This window comes from Procambarus clarkii, chromosome 57 (genome assembly GCF_040958095.1).
Source record: "Procambarus clarkii isolate CNS0578487 chromosome 57, FALCON_Pclarkii_2.0, whole genome shotgun sequence".
Taxonomy (NCBI): domain Eukaryota; kingdom Metazoa; phylum Arthropoda; class Malacostraca; order Decapoda; family Cambaridae; genus Procambarus; species Procambarus clarkii.
The window spans coordinates 16674819-16695413 of NC_091206.1; the positions used below are offsets into that span (position 1 = coordinate 16674819).

A 20595-nucleotide genomic window follows, 5' to 3' on the forward strand; every position below is an offset into this window, starting at 1 on the left:
ACTGGCCGACCTTGTGCTCAGTGCTGGCCGTAACTAAACTGAATTCAGGACGACTTGAACAGGCAAATAAATACCATTATAAAGCATAATGCTTAATCGCCAGTATCCCAAACACGGGGAATCAAGAGATCCATTGCATCACCTTAGCGATTACCTTCAATGTGGACTATAATTACCTTTAATAATAATCAATAGACTCTGGTTCACGCTGTACAGTTGGTGCTATCTTACTACAAGGAAGATTGCTTGTTATCTTCGTTTGTCGGAATTGGTGAGAATCTTTGCTTACAGAAACGAGATGCTAACTGCCCCTCAAGGCTCACAGTCACTATTTTACGGCTACATCTAGTAAGCGCAGGCAGCGGCAGGCAACGGCAGGCAACGGTAGGCAACGGCAGGCAACGGTAGGCAACGGCAGACAACGGCAGACAACGGCAGACAACGGCAGGCAACGGCAGACAACGGCAGGCAACGGCAGGCAGCGGCAGGCAACGGCAGGCAAAGGCAGGCAACGGTAGGCAACGGCAGGCAAAGGCAGGCAACGAAATGTAATTCTTTACCTTTCCGTTGCATACTCTCCAATTAAACATTCCACAATAACAAAATGTAAATTATCTAATTAGTAACACCGTGTCATCTGTGTAATTTGGTGAATAATTATCGCAAAACCCGTGTTTCAAGTGTAAATCAATAGTTAATTGAACTTAAGCAAGCTAAAAAATTACTTAGTAATCTAATCTAATCATTGGAACTATTAGGGACTTGTCCTTAACATCATTTATGTAAAAGTAATAGAAATGTTAATGCTGTAAATATGTAATAGTGCTTATATCTCACCATACAATTATTTCAACATGTCATCCAAAATTATAGTACCTATAGTTATTAAGAATGGAAGTAGAAAATAGTGATTGTTGCAGCTAAAAAAGAAGGAACTATCAGGAGGGGGAAAGCGCCAAGCTATTGCGACTATATTGCACTTGGAAGGGGTCAGGATATGGATTTGGGATGGGACGGTGGGGGGGGGGGGGGGAATGGAGCCACATGGACGGTCGGGGATTGAACGCCGACCTGCATGAAGCGAGACCGTCGCTCTACCATCCAGCCCTAGTAGTTGGGCAGCTAAAAAAAGAAAGGAAACAATAAATCTAAACACACACACACACACACACACACACACACACACACACACACACACACACACACACACACACACACATACACACACACACACATACACACACACACACACACACACACACACACACACACACACACACACACACTATTCACCTGATAAATATTCACTTTACTGGATATATGAATTTCCAGGGTGATATTCAAGTGCAGTATTTTGGCTATCAGTAAAAATCCTAAAAATATCTAGGTTTCGTTATTAAAATTGTGTTATTCTGTATTTAAATACCTCAGCGCGTCGAAGGCAAGAATTGAAATTGCGTCCAACCTCATCAATTGACATCATACGCATTCCGCTATCGTGATATCAAGAAACTGTTATACAACGCTTGATCGTAAGATGAGATTGGAACATTAGACAGCTCGTTCTCACCCTCCCATAATCTTAAAGTTTAGAGAACACAGCTTCATCTAAGTCTAAAAATATATTACAAGTTCCATTATTTTATTGTGTCCTCTTTCTTTCTCCTAAATTTTAGGCATTAGATTGTGTACAGGCACAATCAATTATTTTGCAACATATCAACGATGTTGATATGTTGCAACGTATTTTGTAACCGAGTAGCGGTTGTGTTGTCCTCCAACACAAGCGTTACAGAGGTACTGACTCCAACACAAGGGTCACAAAGGTACTAACTCCAACACAAGTTGTTGTTGTTTTAGATTCAGCTACTTAGAACAAAAGTTCCAAAGTAGCACGGGCTATGGTGCGCCCGTAGTGGACTTACCTGGCACAGGTGCGGGGCTGTGTATATCCCAATACAAGCGTTACAGAGGTACTAACTCCAACACAAGCGTTACAGAGGTACTAACTCAACACAAGCGTTACAGAGGTACTAACTCAACACAAGCGTTACACAGGTCACTACATCGGGTACTCACTTATAACGGTGAAATTGACGATAGTGTTCTTGGTGGGCGAGAGCATGTAGTCGACCCTGCAGCGGTAGGTGGCTTGATCGCGGTCCTGGACGGGGAAGAGTTCCAGATGAGCTCCAGGGGCCGAGGACCCGGTCCAGGTGGTGCCTGGAAGCAACTGGAAGTACGCTCTTTTCTCCAGAAGGAGCTGATCCGACCAGTGCTTCCCCTGCTGGATGGTCTTCCCCCGTGCGTCGAAGCTGTTGGGAGAGTGTGTGTAGAGACATCAGGAGGGCAAAATGTACCGTAATGCTAACAGTATAGTTCCCTATATGGTTTGTGTTACTCAACATATTATATATATTCCCTTCCCATAAGTGAAATAATAAATGAACTCTACTCTCTCTCTCTCTCTCTCTCTCTCTCTCTCTCTCTCTCTCTCTCTCTCTCTCTCTCTCTCTCTCTCTCTCTCTCTCTTGCTCTTTGTAAGAATTACAGACAATAACACGCAAAAGTTCAACAGATAAAACAAAAAACTTTACGAATTTTCTTTGTATTACTCATCTAAATATGCTTACCTAAAAATTGCTTAATGGACATCACAGTAATGGACATCACAGTAATGAACATCACAGTAATGGACATCACAGTAATGGACATCACAGTAATGGACATCACAGTAATGGACATCACATTAATGGACATCACAGTAATGGACATCACATTAATGGACATCACAGTAATGGACATCACAGTAATGGACATCACAGTAATGGACATCACAGTAATGGACATCACAGTAATGGACATCACAGTAATGGACATCACAGTAATGGACATCACAGTAATGGACATCACAGTAATGGACATGGAGCAAAGTATTAAAATGAGTCACTTAATCACACTCGTCCTAATTATTAGCAAATAATGCGAAAGAAATCTCACTTTTATTATAATAATAATGTTAAATTAAAACAATAATAAAAGTAGTGTTTAAAACACGAAAAACTGTTCATACTTGAAGATAATAAGTGGTATAGCATTATAAGTTCTCTAATGATTCTCAGCAAGGTTATTGTTGACAATCTCTGTAACTCTAGACCGGGAGGACGTGTAGTGTATGTGCCGGTAGTTCTGTAACTCTAGACCGAGAGGACGTGTAGTGTATGTGCCGGTAGTTCTGTAACTCTAGACCGAGAGGACGTGTAGTGTATGTGCCGGTAGTTCTGTAACTCTAGACCGAGAGGACGTGTAGCTTATGTGAATTGGAAAGGCATTGAACAAAAGATTGATAACATACTATAATTGAGAACGGGATGAGCCGAGAGAGGATTCCAGGAATGGTATTCGTAAAGAGAAACTGACGAGCGAATGTGTCCTATGCAGGCGACGAGTCACAATAACGTGGCTGAAGTATGTTGACCAGACCACACACTAGAAGATGAAGGGACTACGACGTTTCGGTCCGTCCTGGACCATTCTCAAGTCGATTGTCGACTTGAGAATGGTCCAGGACGGACCGAAACGTCGTCGTCCCTTCACCTTCTAGTGTGTGGTCTGGTCAACAATGTGTCCTAGAAAGAAGAAAGAAGAAATTGACTGGAAAGAATGGCTAAATAAGTGATAAATGCCGTGTGGTCAGGAATAAATGGAAAAGGAACAAAAAATGGGTGTTTTGGAGAAGTATCCTAAGAAGTACTTTGAGAAAATAAAATGCGTGTGATGTCTTGGACACTTTTGGCGAGACTGAAAGTAAGGCTCTAAGGAAGAGGGTCACTGTAGATTCAATCCTTAACTAATCTCGAGGAGGATTTCATTCAGTTGAATTATCGGAGATTTAAACTTGTGTCTCAAAAGTGCGAGATTGTTGCCGTGGCAATCATGGTTGGCGATCAGAAATTTGAATTCGAATCTGCAATGATCCAAATGAATATAAGCCAAGCTGTTGTGTATTGCATCTTACCGAAGGAGTAGTTTAAAATATATTCCTTGGCTTAGTCTCTGTATAAGGCTTAGTCTCTGTATAATATTTACCTCAGTCATAATTGTGAGATAACAATTGATAATAAATCTGAATTCAAAAGCCTGCAAGGATGATGTTGATGTGATAGAAGGGGTGAATAATAATAGATCTACAACATGCAGGAAGACGAGAACGTCTTTTCTTGTAGTTCTATTTCAGGCATCAGTGTAGAAGCTGAGAATAAATGCTCCACGTAGAAACAAGGAACCACGAGCAATCCCCCAACCCTCCCAGCTTCGACACCAAGCAGGAAAACACACAAACATATATATATCGTTTTTCACGTTCAGTATTTTCATTTTAATCATGTTTTATGACAGACGCACTAATAAATGGTTTCCAATAAACAGATGCAGCTAGCCTGCCATTTGGGTGCAACAGGTGGAAATTATGGCATTGTTGCAGGTTATGGGGTAGTTAATGCTGCTGAACGAATGACAAGGACACACGCATCTGTTGGAAGTTTTAAAGAACTAATAACATAGTAGAAAAATAAATACACACATATATAAATTAATTAAAACCAATATAAAATAAGAAATACGTCAGTACAAAAAAGTGGTAACGAAAACAAAATATTAATTTTACTTTCTAATAAAACTAAATCAAAATTAAATTCACTAATAAGGGAGTAAATAGTCTTGCGATTTGTGACTTTTTCATTATTATCATTTCTCTCATCCACTCATTCTCATTTTTTGCTTTATTTTTGTTTTAAATTTGGCCACCACGTATCCCAGGTCAATTTATTGTGAGTAAGAACCTCTCCTAACATATGAACACTTTTAACAGCGGGTGGGGGGAACTGCCAGAGGATTGGAAAACAGCCAACGTGGAATCCTTATTTAGAAATAGAAAAAGACTTAACATTGAATTACTGACACGAACTTAGCAAGGCATATTTACAAAGTATTGGAGAGTACTCAGGTGAGTCCTGAATCATTTATAAGATATACATTTTATCTTAAAACGATAAAATGGATTTGGGAAAGAAAAATAGAAGGAAAACATTCACGATTTTTATGACCAATTGATGCCAAGTCTGGCAGGATAGAAAGGAATCGACAACTACGTCTTTTTAAACTGTCAGAAGGTTTTCGATCCCATATGACGCTCCAGTACAAACTAAAGTAAAAAGTTAAACTTTCTGCTCAACTATTTAGGCCGGATAAACGAGTACCTCTTGGACAGGAGCCAGAGTTTTACAGTGAGGGAGAGAGGGAATTAGCAGGGGAAAACGCCAAGCCATTGCGACTATATAGCACTTGGAAGGGGGTCAGGATAAGGATTTGGGATGGGACGGTGGGGAAAAGGAACGGTTACCCAACCACTTGGACGGTCGAGGATTGAACGCCGACCTGCATGAAGCGGGACCATCGCTGTATCGTCCAGACCAGGAGGCTGGGCAGTTTTGGGACGACCTTAAATGCATTAATGCATTGAATGCATTAGGCAGTGTTTTACAGCGAAAAGGACGATAACGGAGGTAAAAGCGGTTTACGTTACCGACATAACAAAAAGAAGTAAATTCAATCATATATATTTATTTTTTCCTGACGATGAAATACAGATGAGGAGACTCAGAACAGAGGAAAATTGCAAGATGATGCCAGAGGCTCTAAGACATACTTCAAAGATAGCGGCAAGACTATATTCCAAAAGCAAAAGCAAAGTTTTCAGAGTAGCAACAGCACTAAATGCCACCAATAACACTACAAAATGAGGAGACTCAGCTCTGGCCGCAGACAAAGCACGAGCCTGATGTCGTAGGTACATATTAGCCATCAATAAACCTAGAAAAAAATCAGCATATAGAACAATGACTATAACTTCATGTAAACCAATCCTAAATTCCGCTGCTCAAAGCGTTAAAAATTTCGTTTACAATTCGACTCAATGAATTTAGAAGGCGTTCCGAATTTTGCATAAAGGCTCAGTCTTCCTGAATTAAGTGAATCTTGCGAGAAAAGATTAATGAAACTATTCGTTTCAACATTTTGAGATAGAAGGAGCAAGAGGAGCGTGAATACAACGTTTAAGGTAATTTATAGAAAAAGGAAAAGGCACAGATGGAAACTAAGAACTGATTTCCGAGACATTAATGAGAGACTTTCAATAATTTGAGTTGTCAATAAAGGGAATAGTCTTAAAATAAAGAGACCAGATACTAAAAAAATATGGAGTTGTAAATTTATAGAATAAGCCAAAAGCTAACTATACACACATTCTTAAAATTCAATAACATTAAAGTGAATATATTTAGACGAATCTTTAAAATCTAGTATTCAAACGTGAGCATATATTCTACAAAATGGAAGTCTTGCCTCACAAACTTTTCTGAGCGCTATGACAAGATGATTGCAATGCAGTAGAAGAGAGGGGTTACCAGGACGAGGGCACACTAGTATAAGCTGAACACCAGGATTAAGGCACACCAGTGGAAGATGAACTCCAGGAGGAGATGGGGTGAGAAAGGGGGAAGTGTCATACCAGGAAACTGAACACCCAAATCTGCTAGTGATATATCAGAGAGAGAATCGAGCAGGATGAGAAGTTGTGGGGACAAACTTCACACGTGGAACTGAAGTTCGTTCCAGCACTAATAGTTGAGTACACAAACATCCCCATCACACACGCACACACACACACACACACACACACACACACACACACACACACACACACACACACACACACACACACACACACACATGCTACTAGACTAGTAGTATGCTACTAAACTAGTCCCAGAACTAAGAGGCATGAGTTACGAGGAAATGCTGCGGGAAATGCACCTTACGACACTGGAAGACAGAAGAGTAAGGGGAGACATGATCACAACCTACAAAATCCTCAGAGGAATCGACCGGGTAAACAAGGATAAACTATTCAACACTGGTGGGACGCGAACAAGGGGACACAGGTGGAAACTGAGTACTCACATGAGCCACAGAGACGTTAGAAGGAACTTTTTTAGTGTCAGAGTAGTTAACGGATGGAATGCATTAGGCAGTGATGTGGTGGAGGCTGACTCCATACACAGTTTTAAATGTAGATATGATAGAGCCCAGTAGGCTCAGGAATCTGTACACCAGTTGATTGACAGTTGAGAGGCGGGACCAAAGAGCCAAAGCTCAACCCCCGCAAGCACAAATAGGTGAGTACACACACACACACACACACACACACACACAACACACAGACACACAAAGACACACACACACACACACACACACACACACACACACACACACACACACACACACACACACACACACACACACACACACACACACACACACACATGAATGATGGACCATTCTACTTGTGGCATGTGGCCACTCTGGCCTCACTAATGACCAACAGGACTCTGCTCCACACCCGTAAAACTGAAACCATTAAAAACCAGCCGTCGGTACTTGGGCCTGCGTCCTGCCCACTTATTTTCACATATCCAATTTAGATCGGCGAAATAGATCACATTTCATGAAATATATGTTTGACAGCCGAGTGGGCTTGCAGAGAAGGGGAGAGTGAGGGGAGAGGTGAGGGGAGAGGTGAGGGGGAGATGTGAGGGGAGGCTTTTGACCAACGATGGCTGTAAAACTTTAAATTCCTGTTCAATTGTTTAAGCGTCCAAACGCCGGTACAGTGTACAACACACACCTTTGTAACAAACTTTTTTCGTTGCTGGTCCAGGTGGTTGGGCAGTGTTCCTTTACTCCTTCCTCATATCCCAGCTCCTTGTCCTCATGTCTCAGCTCATTGTCCACATATCCCAGCTCCTTGTCCTCATATTCCATCTCCTCGTCTTCATATTCCAGCTCCTTGTCCTCATATCCCAGCTCCTTGTCCTCATGTCTCAGCTCCTTGTCCTCATATCCCAGCTCCTTGTCCTCATATCCCAGCTCCTTGTCCTCATATCCCAGCTGCTTGTCATCATATCTCAGCTCCTTGTCCTCATGTCTCAGCTCCTTGTCCTCATATCCCAGCTCCTTGTCCTCATATCCCAGCTGCTTGTCATCATATCTCAGTTCCTTATCCGCATATCCCAGCTCCTTGTCCTCGTGTCTCAGCTCCTTGTCCTCATATCCCAGCTCCTTGGCCTCATGTCTCAGTTCCTTGTCCTCATATCCCAGCTCCTTGTCCTCATATCCCAGTTCCTAGTCAACATATCCCAGCTTCTTGTCCTCATGTCTCAGCTCATTGCCATCTTATCCCAGCTCCTTGTCCTCATATCCCAGCTCCTTGTTCTCATATCCCAGTTCCTAGTCAGCATAACCCAGTTTTTTGTCCTCATATTCCAGCTCCTTGTCCTCATATCCCAGCTCCTTTTCATCGTATCCCAGCTCCTTGTCCTCATATTCAAGCTCCTTGTCCTCATATCCCAGCTCCTTGTCCTCATATCCCTGCTCCTTGTCCTCATATCCCAGCTTATTGTCCTCATATTCCAGTTCCTAGTCCTCATATCCCAGCTCCTTGTCCTCATATCCCAGCTCATTGTCCTCATATCCCAGCTCATTATGCTATATAAACATACTGGTTTCTCTCCTTTTTAGAAGAAAGGGGGGGGGGGGGTTACCTGGATATGTGCAGGCCTCTTCCCACATTTCCCTCATTATTCATCCCCTTCCTTCCCCTTCCATTCTTTCCCCCTCCCACTTATTAATTTTCTTCCATTCCCTTTCTCCACCTCTTCCCATTCAGAATATTTATCATTTGACAGAACTAAAACTGTTAAACAAATCTATGGAAACCACCACCAATATTTCAGACCTGATAAAAAAAAAACAGAGCTCCAATTTGATAACTATAGATAGATATAAAAGCATTGAGCACTAAATCTTCGGTACAGCAATGGAACAGTTGCACGGGTGTCTACCAATACCAGTTAATAATAACCGAGTTCATATAGTAGCGACTGGTGAAGGCGGAGGTGGAAAATACCTACCTGTAAATCGGAGTGCCGGTCGAGCCCCGGTACCACAGTATGAGCACTACTCGGTCCTCAGGCAGCGCTGAGGTCACGTCGCAGGGCAGACGCGCCCTCTCCCGCACCACTGCCATAGCGGAGGTATGTATAGCTGTAAAGAGGAATAAATAGGATCTATTAATATTAATCATTTTAGTAGGCATATGCGTTTTATAATATATTAAAAAATATTTTTTTGTCTGGCAAACACACAGACAGGCAGACAGTGATAATCAGTGAGAAGGCATAGACAGAAACAATAAAATAGAGACAGACAGAGATAGGCCTACAGAGAGATCGGGATGACCAGGGCAGAGACAGGAAAAGGAAAAAGAACGGAAAAGACACACAGACATCAATACATACACAGAGACAGTTAGACAGGCAAAGACAGAGACAGAAGATAAAGACGGACATATATAGGGCGAGAGAGAGAGAAGAAAGGAGAGAAGAAAGATATTCGAAGAGAAGATGAGGGGGTTGATCTTTGAAAAGACGAGGGGGGGGGGAGAGAGAGAGAGAGAGAGAGAGAGAGAGAGAGAGAGAGAGAGAGAGAGAAGGGGAGAGTGGACGGGAGAGTGGAGGAGAGGTGAAAGAGGAGGGGAATAAGAGAGTGGGTGGAGAAGGGAGGGGAAGTTAGGCGGGAGGTGATAGAGAGAGTAAGAGAGATAGAATGTTTGATCGTGGCAGAAAAGTGGACGGGGGTAGGAAAGAGGGAGGGGGGGGGGAGTGATAGAGAAAGAAGGATTGGGGAAAAGTAGAGGAGAGAGGTAAAAGGAGAATAAGTTGGAGTGTGCGTGTGTGTGTGTGTGTGTGTGTGTGTGTGTGTGTGTGTGTGTGTGTGTGTGTGTGTGTGTGTGTGTGTGTGTGTGTGTGTGTGTGTGCGCGTGCGTGTGTGTTAGTGTATGTGTCTAATTTACCTAATTACAACTATACATAAGCATGTGCATTAAAAAAACACGTGACAATTTACGTTGTGCAATCACTTAGAAGCGGCGTTCAAAACGTTTGTTTTCCCGCAAATCAAAATAACATTTAACCAAATAATATAAATCAATATACATTATTTGTTCTCAAATAATGCTTTCTGAAACATCAGTGTATATGCCAGCACGTTTAAATGGGTAACAAAAATATCGAATACAGATCAAAAGATAAATCCGTGCTGTATGGAGGATTATCGGGTTTTTATAGGCACATGAGCTCAAATCCGCCTCATAGCGGATTCTCATTTGATGTCCGTGATGTTTATAAACTCAACACACACCTGCAGTGGCAGTGTGTTGATACTTAAAGGTAATGGAACGTTTCTCCAGCCCACGATTACAAGTGATTCTCTCTCCTTAGCTCGCTTGTATGTGACATTCTATCTCTCTCTGTCTCTCCCTCACTCTCTCTCTCTCTCTCTCTCTCTCTCTCTCTCTCTCTCTCTCTCTCTCTCTCTCTCTCTCTCTCTCTCTCTCTCTCTCTTTCTCTCCCTCCCTCCCTCTATCTCTCTCTCTATCACTCCGTTTTTGATAAACTATAACTAGAGTTGAGTAAGAATTATATTGATATTCCCATATATATACTCTGGAAATTATATTCCTATATCGGTTCGTTATATATCCATATGCTCATGTGGATACCTCCCTTTTGCTCTCGAATATCTACAATTGTTAAAAGATCATGTTCCAAATACAAGTTAGACTAATCAATTAGCGTTTTAAGAGGGATTCACTAGTAAATGATGTACCCAAAGGTATTCTGCTGCTGACTGAGCTCCTTGGGGTTTAAATTGCTGATTCTGGATGTCCAATTAGTACGACCAGGTAGCAAATCTTGCAAACATTAGTATTATACTTAACAATGCAGCCGTCGTCATCTCTCCACTGCTGAAGACTAATGAACCCCGGACTCATCCAAGGCTGAGCAATGCAGACAATTAGTTGTCTTCTATGGCTGTCTAGCCCCGTCCACATCTATATATTTAGAACAAACACCAAGATAAGAGTAGATTTTAATTGTAGCTGACGTTTTAGCTGTGAGGACTTTATTAATCTCTCTCTCTCTCTCTCTCTCTCTCTCTCTCTCTACCACTCTCTCTTTCTCTCTTTCCCTCTCCCTCCCTCTCTCTCTCTCTCTCTCTCTCTCTCTCTCTCTCTCTCTCTCTCTCTCTCTCTCTCTCTCTCTCTCTCTCTCTCTCTCTCTCTCTCTCTCTCTCTTTGCACCCCCTCTCTCTCTCCCCCCCCTCTCTCTCTCTACCACTCTCTCTCTCTCTCTCTCCCTCTCTCTCTCTCTCTCTCCCCTCTCTCTCTCTCTCTCTCTCTCTCTCTCTCTCTCTCTCCCCACCAACGTCAGGAGAACGTTGCTACTTGCAACATACACTGGTAATACTCTCCGTGTTCGTCTCACTTCTTGACGGGTCAGCTTGTGCCACTCTCCCTGTCATCGATCTGGTGGAGGCATCAAACACCAGCCTTTGTCCTCGTGTGTTTACAAGGCTCGTTACCGCTTTAACAAACTGTCGAACACAAGGAGAGTGCACCATCACTAGCAACATTGCCCTCGTCATCACGTCCACCATCACCACCATCATCACCATTCATGGTTACATGTTCGTTTACAACTTCCTTCAGTAACTCCAATCAACACTACAGCAACCTCTATCAGTATTATGATGTCTACCGCCACCATTTTCTGTAACGACTACCTTACTACAAAATGCATTATTACAATGGCTAGTAGTACAACTACAGCCATTACTAGTTCTCTTAAAACCACAATCTCTTGGAACTTTCTCCAACACTTTCAACCAATACCACCAACACTTGTAACCACCACCATCACCACCAACACTTCTAATCGCCATCACCTCGAACACTTGTAACCATCACCACCAACACTTGTAACCACCATCACCACCAACACTTGTAACCACCATCACCACCAACACTTGCAACAACCACAACCAACACTCCTGCAAACATTACCGAGACAACACCATATCTTCTCATGTCTATCTATCAACATGTCACCGCCACTTATGACTAACCTCACACCATGTTCCCTTTTACCTTTCCCTTCCTATCACCACCCTTGCTTACTCCCTCTTCAACCCTCTCCTCACCTGCTCTTCCCCTAATGCCTTTCCTTCATTCATTTGAGTTCCCCTAATGTCTTCCCTTCACTCATTTGCGTTTCCCTTTACTACCGTCCCTGTATACTCTCAAACTCCCCCTCCCCATCAAGCCATCTTTCCCCCAGCAACCACCCTTAGCCCTGCAAGTCTCCTCCATGGCTATCTGTGCCCTGCCTACCCCAGTATGTCATGGTTGAGACTCATTATGCAAATCTGTTCAGGGACATAATCCTGGATCCCGCCATACCAGCAGCCATGATAAACTCTTTCGGCCCACTTTCCCACTACACGAGTAAGTCACTCGGCCCTCTCCCTCAGACCTCTCCCTGCCATTCCACTCTCACCTATTCATTCCCCCCCTCCCTTTCCCCTTACTCTAAATCTCCTTCCTCTGTGTCATCTACTTTCCCCCCTTCTTTGTATCTCGTCACATGACTTCTATTACTCTTTCATATGCCTCTCTCAACCATTCATTTCTTATTTACACCTTTCTCATCTCTCTTTTCCCTTCCCAACACCTGTCTTTCCCACACTCCCTTTTCAAGGACTGGCGGTGGTTTCTGAACTACAGAGACCAGCTTAAATCTTAAGTGAAGTTGAATATGTGTGTTCAACCCACATGATCTTGGATGCTCTCGGACGTAGGTTCGAATCCTCGTCACAGCCCTTGTGGATTTGTTCATGTGTGTTCATGGATTATGGAAGGAAGGCGGATAGATGCTAAATGATGGAATCAGATGGACTAGTGAGGCTCTGCGAGCAGGTGTACTCTCTCAGGAATTCGTGCACAACGAGAATCAGATTTTGATTCGCAGTTCAGCAACTGGTAATCCATGGCAATAGATTCCGTCTTGCTTCTTATCATGCCTGCTCTCTTTCAACCTCTTTCTGTTTGTTCACTGATCTAAAAGAGTGTCACTTTACATCTTCTTAGCTCGTTATCAGTCGTGTAAGACTCCACTTCTTTAGTTAAATTAATGATTTTGAATAAGAAGAGAATCGGTTCTAATGCAGGTTCTGGCGGAATGCCTCTTTGTGCTTCGCTTTATTTCATAACCCAACTTTACTCCAATTCTTTGCTACCTCTCGAAGGAGAATTTTCTCCGGCAGTTTACCGCGCTTCCAATTACTCCTACTACCTCTTATAATTTGTATACGAACCTCTCGTACAGTGCAATGTCAGTGGCTTGACTTGTCCAGCTAATGTCGACTGAGATCCTGGACTACCAGGACGAGCCAATCAGTTTACTCCTCTCGAACACGCTTATAATCCCGGCTATTCTGTCTTAGAACTCTGTTAAGTTCTTTATGCATGACATCCCATCTATATCGTAATCTGGATAAGAACTTTATTAAACAATGCATAGGCAGAGACATCTTGCTTGAATGTGCCCTTAAATCGTTGTCAATGTGCACTTTTGCTTGTGGAGTGTATGTTTGTGTCTCTAAATTTGTGTACATGTGTGTGTGTGTGTGTGTGTGTGTGTGTGTGTGTGTGTGTGTGTGTGTGTGTGTGTGTGTGTGTGTGTGTGTGTGTGTGTGTGTATGTGTGTACTCATCTAGTTGTGCTTGCGGGGGTTGAACTCTGGCTCTTTGGTCCCGCCTCTCAACCGTCTATAATATGGCGCCCCCGGGTGGGCGTGTGTGTGTGTGTGTGTGTGTGTGTGTGTGTGTGTGTGTGTGTGTGTGTGTGTGTGTGTGTGTGTGTGTGTGTGTGTGGATGTGTTGTCGTGAAGCGTCCAGCATGGGGGAGGTCGGGCTCGGAGCTCGTTCAAGTAGCCCATTGGAGGGAGCAGTGCCCACCCTCAATGTGGCGTTTGTATGTATACGACGCCAAAGTTTATGTGGGTCTCTCGCATCGCCCGTGTCAGGACATTAGGGGGAGGGGGGGAGGGAGGGAGATTGAAGGGGAACGGGTGGGTGACTCCTGGCATCTTAGAATGTGGTGGAAAAGGGGAGGGGGAGACTTAAGAAACGGCTGAGAGAGAAGGGGAGAAAAAGGAGAGGGGAGCAAGAATGACAGGACAGAGAGAGGGGACAAAATGACTGAATGTGGGAGAGAGTGAGAGAGAGAGAGAGAGAGAGAGAGAGAGAGAGAGAGAGAGAGAGAGAGAGAGAGAGAGAGAGAGAGAGAGAGAGAGAGAGAGAGAGAGAGAGAGACACGCACAGACATATGAACACAGAAATGGGTTAGCGAAAGAAGATTATAATATGAGAATGAGTGTACGAAGGAAGTTTGAGAACAATAACAATAAGAACACAAGAAATAGAGACGAAATTATTAAATACACGTAATTCGATGCTGAAGAAAAACAAATCGAGAGAGAAAAGAAAGTGGATGAATAAAAGGCAGACAAAAAAAGCATATAATAAGATTCCCCAAAGAAAGAGTTAAAGGAATGAGTTGCCTTGCTTCAGTTATTTCGTCTGTCGAGTAAATATTACCAAAGGGAAGGTATTAAACCCACGAAAGCCGTTCATAGTGAGGATATGTGCCCCACTTTTCACCTGGATAATTATGGATAATTAATTTTCACCTTCAGCTAGTATCAATTAATCATTGGTATCAAGGGTCAACAAATGGTCAAGGTGAAGGAATCTTAAACTTCAAGGGGGTTAAAATGCCCAGAACCGTGAAGAAAAGGCTATTCAAGGAAGATAAAAAAAAACTGTGATTGTGAATGAGGGAAATAAATTGCAATGATGAAAATGAACACAAATGACCATGATAAGCATGACAATAAGTGACCATGAATATTCTTAGTATGGAAGGGAACAAAATAGTTATTCTAAGATTGGTCATAAAAAAGGTCGTATTGAAAAGGGTCAATAAGTTGTAATTCAAGAGGACAGTATAATTTCATGGAAAGAACAGCCATAAAAGTTTCATTGTATGGAAGGCTTTAAAGGGTCATTACGTGGAAGGGCATTAAATAGTCATTGTATGGAAAGGCATTAAATGGTCATTGTATGGGAGGGCATTAAATGGTCACTGTATGGGAATAAGTGGAGCCTCAGAGGTGTCATGGGCAGTGAAAAACACATTTTGTGGAGACAAAACTTTACGATGATTTTGTGCACCATAAGATGGTGTTAATGTGGAAGGTCATAAATTGGTCATGTCTTGACAGGTCATAACAAAGCTATAGTGTAGAGGGCCATAAAAATGATAGGAAAAAAGAAGTGTTGGAGAACAGGGAGAGAATATATAGGGTAAATGAGTGAATACTAAGGTAATGTTAAGATGGCCAGGGAAGAAAAATAATAAGTTTGCAAAGAAGATAAAAAAATAATGAAGGACAAGTTATAGTGAGATAAGGAAGAGGCATACATAAGTGGTAAGGAATAGAAGAGGCAGTAAAGATGAAGTGAGAGAGACCAATAAAGGTGAGTGGAAAGAGAGAGAGAGTGAGAGGTCACGTGGCCAGACTGAGAGCCAAGGTAAACATGCCCCAGTATCAGTACCTCTAAAACTCAAGAGATGAAAAAAGTTGAATAAAAAATGAATAGAGGGAGGGGGAGAGGAATGAGTGGGGGGGGGGAGAAGGAGAAGTGAGGGAGACGAGGTGAGGGGGGGGGAAAGAGGTGAGGAGGAGGGGGAAGAGGAATGGGGGATGGGGGAGGAGAGGAAGGAGAAGAGTTTATTCAAATGTTTACTCTGACGAAGAAGTAAATTTACTCATTCAGTCTTTCTCACCATTTTCTCCTCTCTCTCTCATATATATATATATATATATATATATATATATATATATATATATATATATATATATATATATATCTGGCTGACAACACTTACTGGTGCTTGCTTGCATCCATTAACTTCAAAACATCAAGTACGAATTTTTGAAATGGGTATAAACATATGTTGAATGTCGCACGCACATATACAAACACAGAATGCGTAAGACAGAAGAGTTTGGGCAGCGTTTCTTTTCACCTGATGCAACTGTTCTCATCATATTTCTCCTAACACTAAATAGGTACCTGGAAATTAGATAAATGTTGCAGTTGCAACCTGGAAATAGTAGTCATCTTAACAGACCTGACGGAGAAAATACGTAGGGAGCCATTACATTAGGGAACCGGTGGTACTCATACGCAGACACATTCACACACACACACCAAGATATACACAGACACACACAGACAAACACAGACACTGCCTAGCCATACCAGTAGGAAGATTTTTGAGTTGGTGAAGATGATGATGCTAGAGAGAGAGCACTATTCACAGACATCAACAAGGTAGAATGTGAAGAAGTCTATTCAACCGGGCAAGGTACAGAACCAGATTTTGAAGGAGGCAAGTCAAATAAAGTGCTAGCAAACATTATATATATATATATATATATAGTGCTAGCAAACATTATATATATATATATACATATATATATATATATATATATATATATATATATATATATATATATATATATATATATAGATATAGATATATATATATATAGATATATATGTTTGTGTGAGCTCTTGATAGAGTTGAACATAACACTGTGATCGGACAATATGTCGCCCTGGATACTGATATATTGTGTTCTTAATAGATGCCGTGTGTGCAGTTATTTCATCCTGATATCCTGATAGACAGGAGAACAATAGGACATAATGTAGGCAGATAATATCACAAATATTTATAAAAACCTGTCACGCAGTGTGACCTTAAAACAGATCAAGTGAAAACAAAGGGATACCGATGAAAATAAAGACACAGCACGATATTACAAGCTTAAACTACAACCGATAAATAAAGTGAGAGATAGAGTGCAAACAATCGTAGCGAGGAAGGAAAAGATAACATTTGGTAAAAGAAGAACTGTTATGCTCCAGGTATGTGTTAAAGACCTATCCTGAAGAACAGAGCGCTACATATCCAAATATACAAATACAAAACTACTAAGATGGATAAAAACCAAAGACTACTGCAAAATAACACAATGAGATCTCGACAGAAATAAAGGGGGAGCAAAGACTACTGTTGCTTGAAATCTTCTCTAACACGTGCAAAGGAATGAGGATGTGGTATGGGAGGAGAGAGAGGCTTGAGGCAACCTATCACCTTGAAGGAGAGCAGCTCCAGGTCTTCAGCAATGATGTCATGGCAGCAGACATCGCATCAGACCAGTCCCCCGAAGCTCGTAATATCAGATAACAACTGCATATCATGCAAGGTTTGCAATCATCGAGATTGCTTTGCAGAACCTTGAGCAAAGAAAATTGAAAAGTCTGCATTTTTCCTAACACACTAATACTACTAAGAGGTGTCGAACATAGAAAGTCTTCAAGAACACGGTCTCGCGAGAGCTGAAGAACATGAATAACGAAGGAAGGCCTCAAGAACCCGATCTCGCGATACTGGTAAAGCTCAAGAGAAGAGGAGATCTAATCATGACAATATAATCTAAGATGTAGATATCCTGAACATGTTGAGGATAGTAGATTGAATTAGGAGGGACAAGGTTCATAGATTGTACCTTAGAACACAGAATAGTCAGAATTATGCAGATAATGTTTAGTGTATAGGAAAGTAGGAAGAGGAAGGAGCTAAAGAGAGAGACACCTGAAGCTAAATCATACACACACACACACACACACACACACACACACACACACACACACACACACATCAAATTCCCGAAGCTCAACCCCCATATGCACAATTAGGTTAGTACAGAAACATACACACATTGTTGTCCAACAAATGGATGTTAGAGTTTAGCCCCAGCATATGTAATGTAATGCAGATAGATGTAGGGAGCAGGAGGCCAGATATAAGGTATCATTTGGGAGGTGAAATTCTTCAAGATTCAGAGAGAGAGAGAGAGAGAGAGAGAGAGAGAGAGAGAGAGAGAGAGAGATATTATATATATATATATATATATATATATATATATATATATATATATATATATATATATATATATATATATATATATGTTTCATTGAATATGACCGCATATTCTGTATTTATTATTTTCTGGTTTAGGGCTTCTATCCCTCTAACTATTTTCTTAGCATCAGGGCTTAATTGGAATAGGAGTTCTCCAAAACTCATTTTCGTACTTTTAAGGTGAAGAAAAGAAGTGATTTACTATAGAGTGTATTACACTTATTTGTATAATTTGCACGACGTTTCGAACCTCCATGGTTCATTCTCAAGTGAACAGATCTTACAATACTAGTTGATTTTATACCCGCATTAGGTCAGGTGATAATACAATGAAGGTGAAAACATGGGGGGATACATAAGGGATAAACATAGGGGCTGCAGAAGGCGTATTGGCCCATACGAAGCATCTCCTATCTAAACACAAAGATTAATCCAGTGTAATTGGCCTGTTATGTTGGACATTGTCTTCTGTGTTGGCATCGATATGTTCTTGTCTTGTCCTTACTCTCATGGTGGGTAGAGTAAATAGTTCCGTGATTTGGGTGTTCATGGTAGGTCGCTCTATTCTTATGAACACCCAAATCACGGAACTATTTACTCTACCCACCATGAGAGTAAGGACAAGACAAGAACATATCGATGCCAACACAGAAGACAATGTCCAACATAACAGGCCAATTACACTGGATTAATCTTTGTGTTTAGATAGGAGATGCCTCGTATGGGCCAATACGCCTTCTGCAGCCCCTATGTTTATCCCTTATGTATCCCCCCATGTTTTCACCTTCATTGTATTATCACCTGACCTAATGCGGGTATAAAATCAACTAGTATTGTAAGATCTGTTCACTTGAGAATGAACCATGGAGGTTCGAAACGTCGTGCAAATTATACAAATAAGTGTAATACACTCTATAGTAAATCACTTCTTTTCTTCACCTTAAAAGTACGAAAATGAGTTTTGGAGAACTCCTATTCCAATTAAGCCCTGATGCTAAGAAAATAGTTAGAGGGATAGAAGCCCTAAACCAGAAAATAATAAATACAGAATATGCGGTCATATTCAATGAAACATGTTTGAAAGAAAACCTGCTGCCAGTATACACCAATATATATATATATATATATATATATATATATATATATATATATATATATATATATATATATATATATATGAAATCTTCCGTGAAGACGTGGGTGACTGACGGAGCTGCCACTCAGAGCGCGTCGAACGCTCGCTCTAAGTGAGTACACACACCCAGAAAACGGGCAAGTTCAAGGCGCTCTGGAATGAATGGTTCTTCATCATCAAATCTTTACTAAACCTTTTTTCCCGTTGGCAGTGGGCGAGGCTCTCAAGCAAGACTCGACACTCAACTGCAAGCTCCAGTATGTTGGTCGTCCTCTGCTGCTCTCTGGCTGTTCATCTGTTCATCTGAAGCTTTCATGCTGCCTTCTGCTGCTAATCTGCAGCTATCTTTCTGACCTGTGCAGCACATCTGCAGCTCTGATGCGTTAATATGCTGCTCAGCTGCAGCTCTGACGCGTCAATATGCTGCTCAGCTGCAGCTCTGATACATCAATATGCTGCTCAGCTGCAGCTTTCCTTCTATCTTCTGCTGCTCATCTGTAGCTCTCATACTGCCCTCAACCTGCACACCCTCTACTGATGACCTAACCTCTAGGGAGCATAACCAAGCAAATATTGCGTCAGCCTGAATAATGACAGGATGGATTACGAGAACGTTGAAATCCAGGGATCCCATCTCAGTGGTTGTACTATTCAAATGACTTGTGTTGTCCCGTCTTGAGTACTACTCATTACTCACTTCCCCCTTCAGAGCCGGATAAATTGATGAAATATAGGGAATACAGAGAACACATACGGCATACATACACGCGATAAAGCACCTAAATTATTGGGATCGTCTCAAAGCTCTCCAAATGTACTCATTAGAAAGGAGACGAGAGAGAGATAAAATAATATACACGTTACAAGCCTCACAAGTCGCGCCTGGCCTCGGGCCGGGCTTGGGGAGCAGAAGAGCTCCCAGAACCCCATCAGCCAGGTATCAACCAGGTAAACATTTGTTGCTCTCATGCTGTCCTTTACTGCTCATAAATTCTTTCCACCACATAGAGGGTGCTTTCCACCACATAGAGGGTGCTTTCCACCACATAGAGGGTGCTTTCCCTCATCCTGCTATCTTACTGTTCTGTGTTGCAATGCTCTTGTTTCCTTTCCTCTGCTTTTTCAAACTCATCTACTTCTCTACCACATGAAAAACGTAATCTAGTTACGTCCATCGGCAGGAAGAAAGGAATAGATGACAACCTACAGAGAGTCCCTCCTGTCTGTCAAAGAACAACAGTTATGCACAAGTTAATTGCAAGTGCAGAGACACACAGAGAACACCTTTAAGAACCAGATGCGCTTCAGAGAACAAGTAATGATGCAACAACACGGCTGCAGAAGCAAGAACGGCCACCGAAGCGGTTACAACATTTGCAGA

At 41.9% G+C, this 20595-nt stretch overlaps 1 protein-coding gene across 1 annotated transcript in view; it reads right to left on the reverse strand.

Annotated features, from left to right (window-relative positions):
• Positions 1 to 20595, reverse strand: part of LOC123744939 (protein turtle homolog B) — a 535220-nt gene that overhangs the window by 214278 nt on the left and 300347 nt on the right. Inside the window, exons 2-3 of the mRNA XM_069306332.1 lie at positions 9030 to 9162; positions 2080 to 2315 (exon numbers count right to left, since the gene is read on the reverse strand). Of these exons, the coding sequence (XP_069162433.1) occupies positions 2080 to 2315; positions 9030 to 9162 (369 nt within the window). The remainder of the gene's footprint in view (positions 1 to 2079; positions 2316 to 9029; positions 9163 to 20595) is intronic.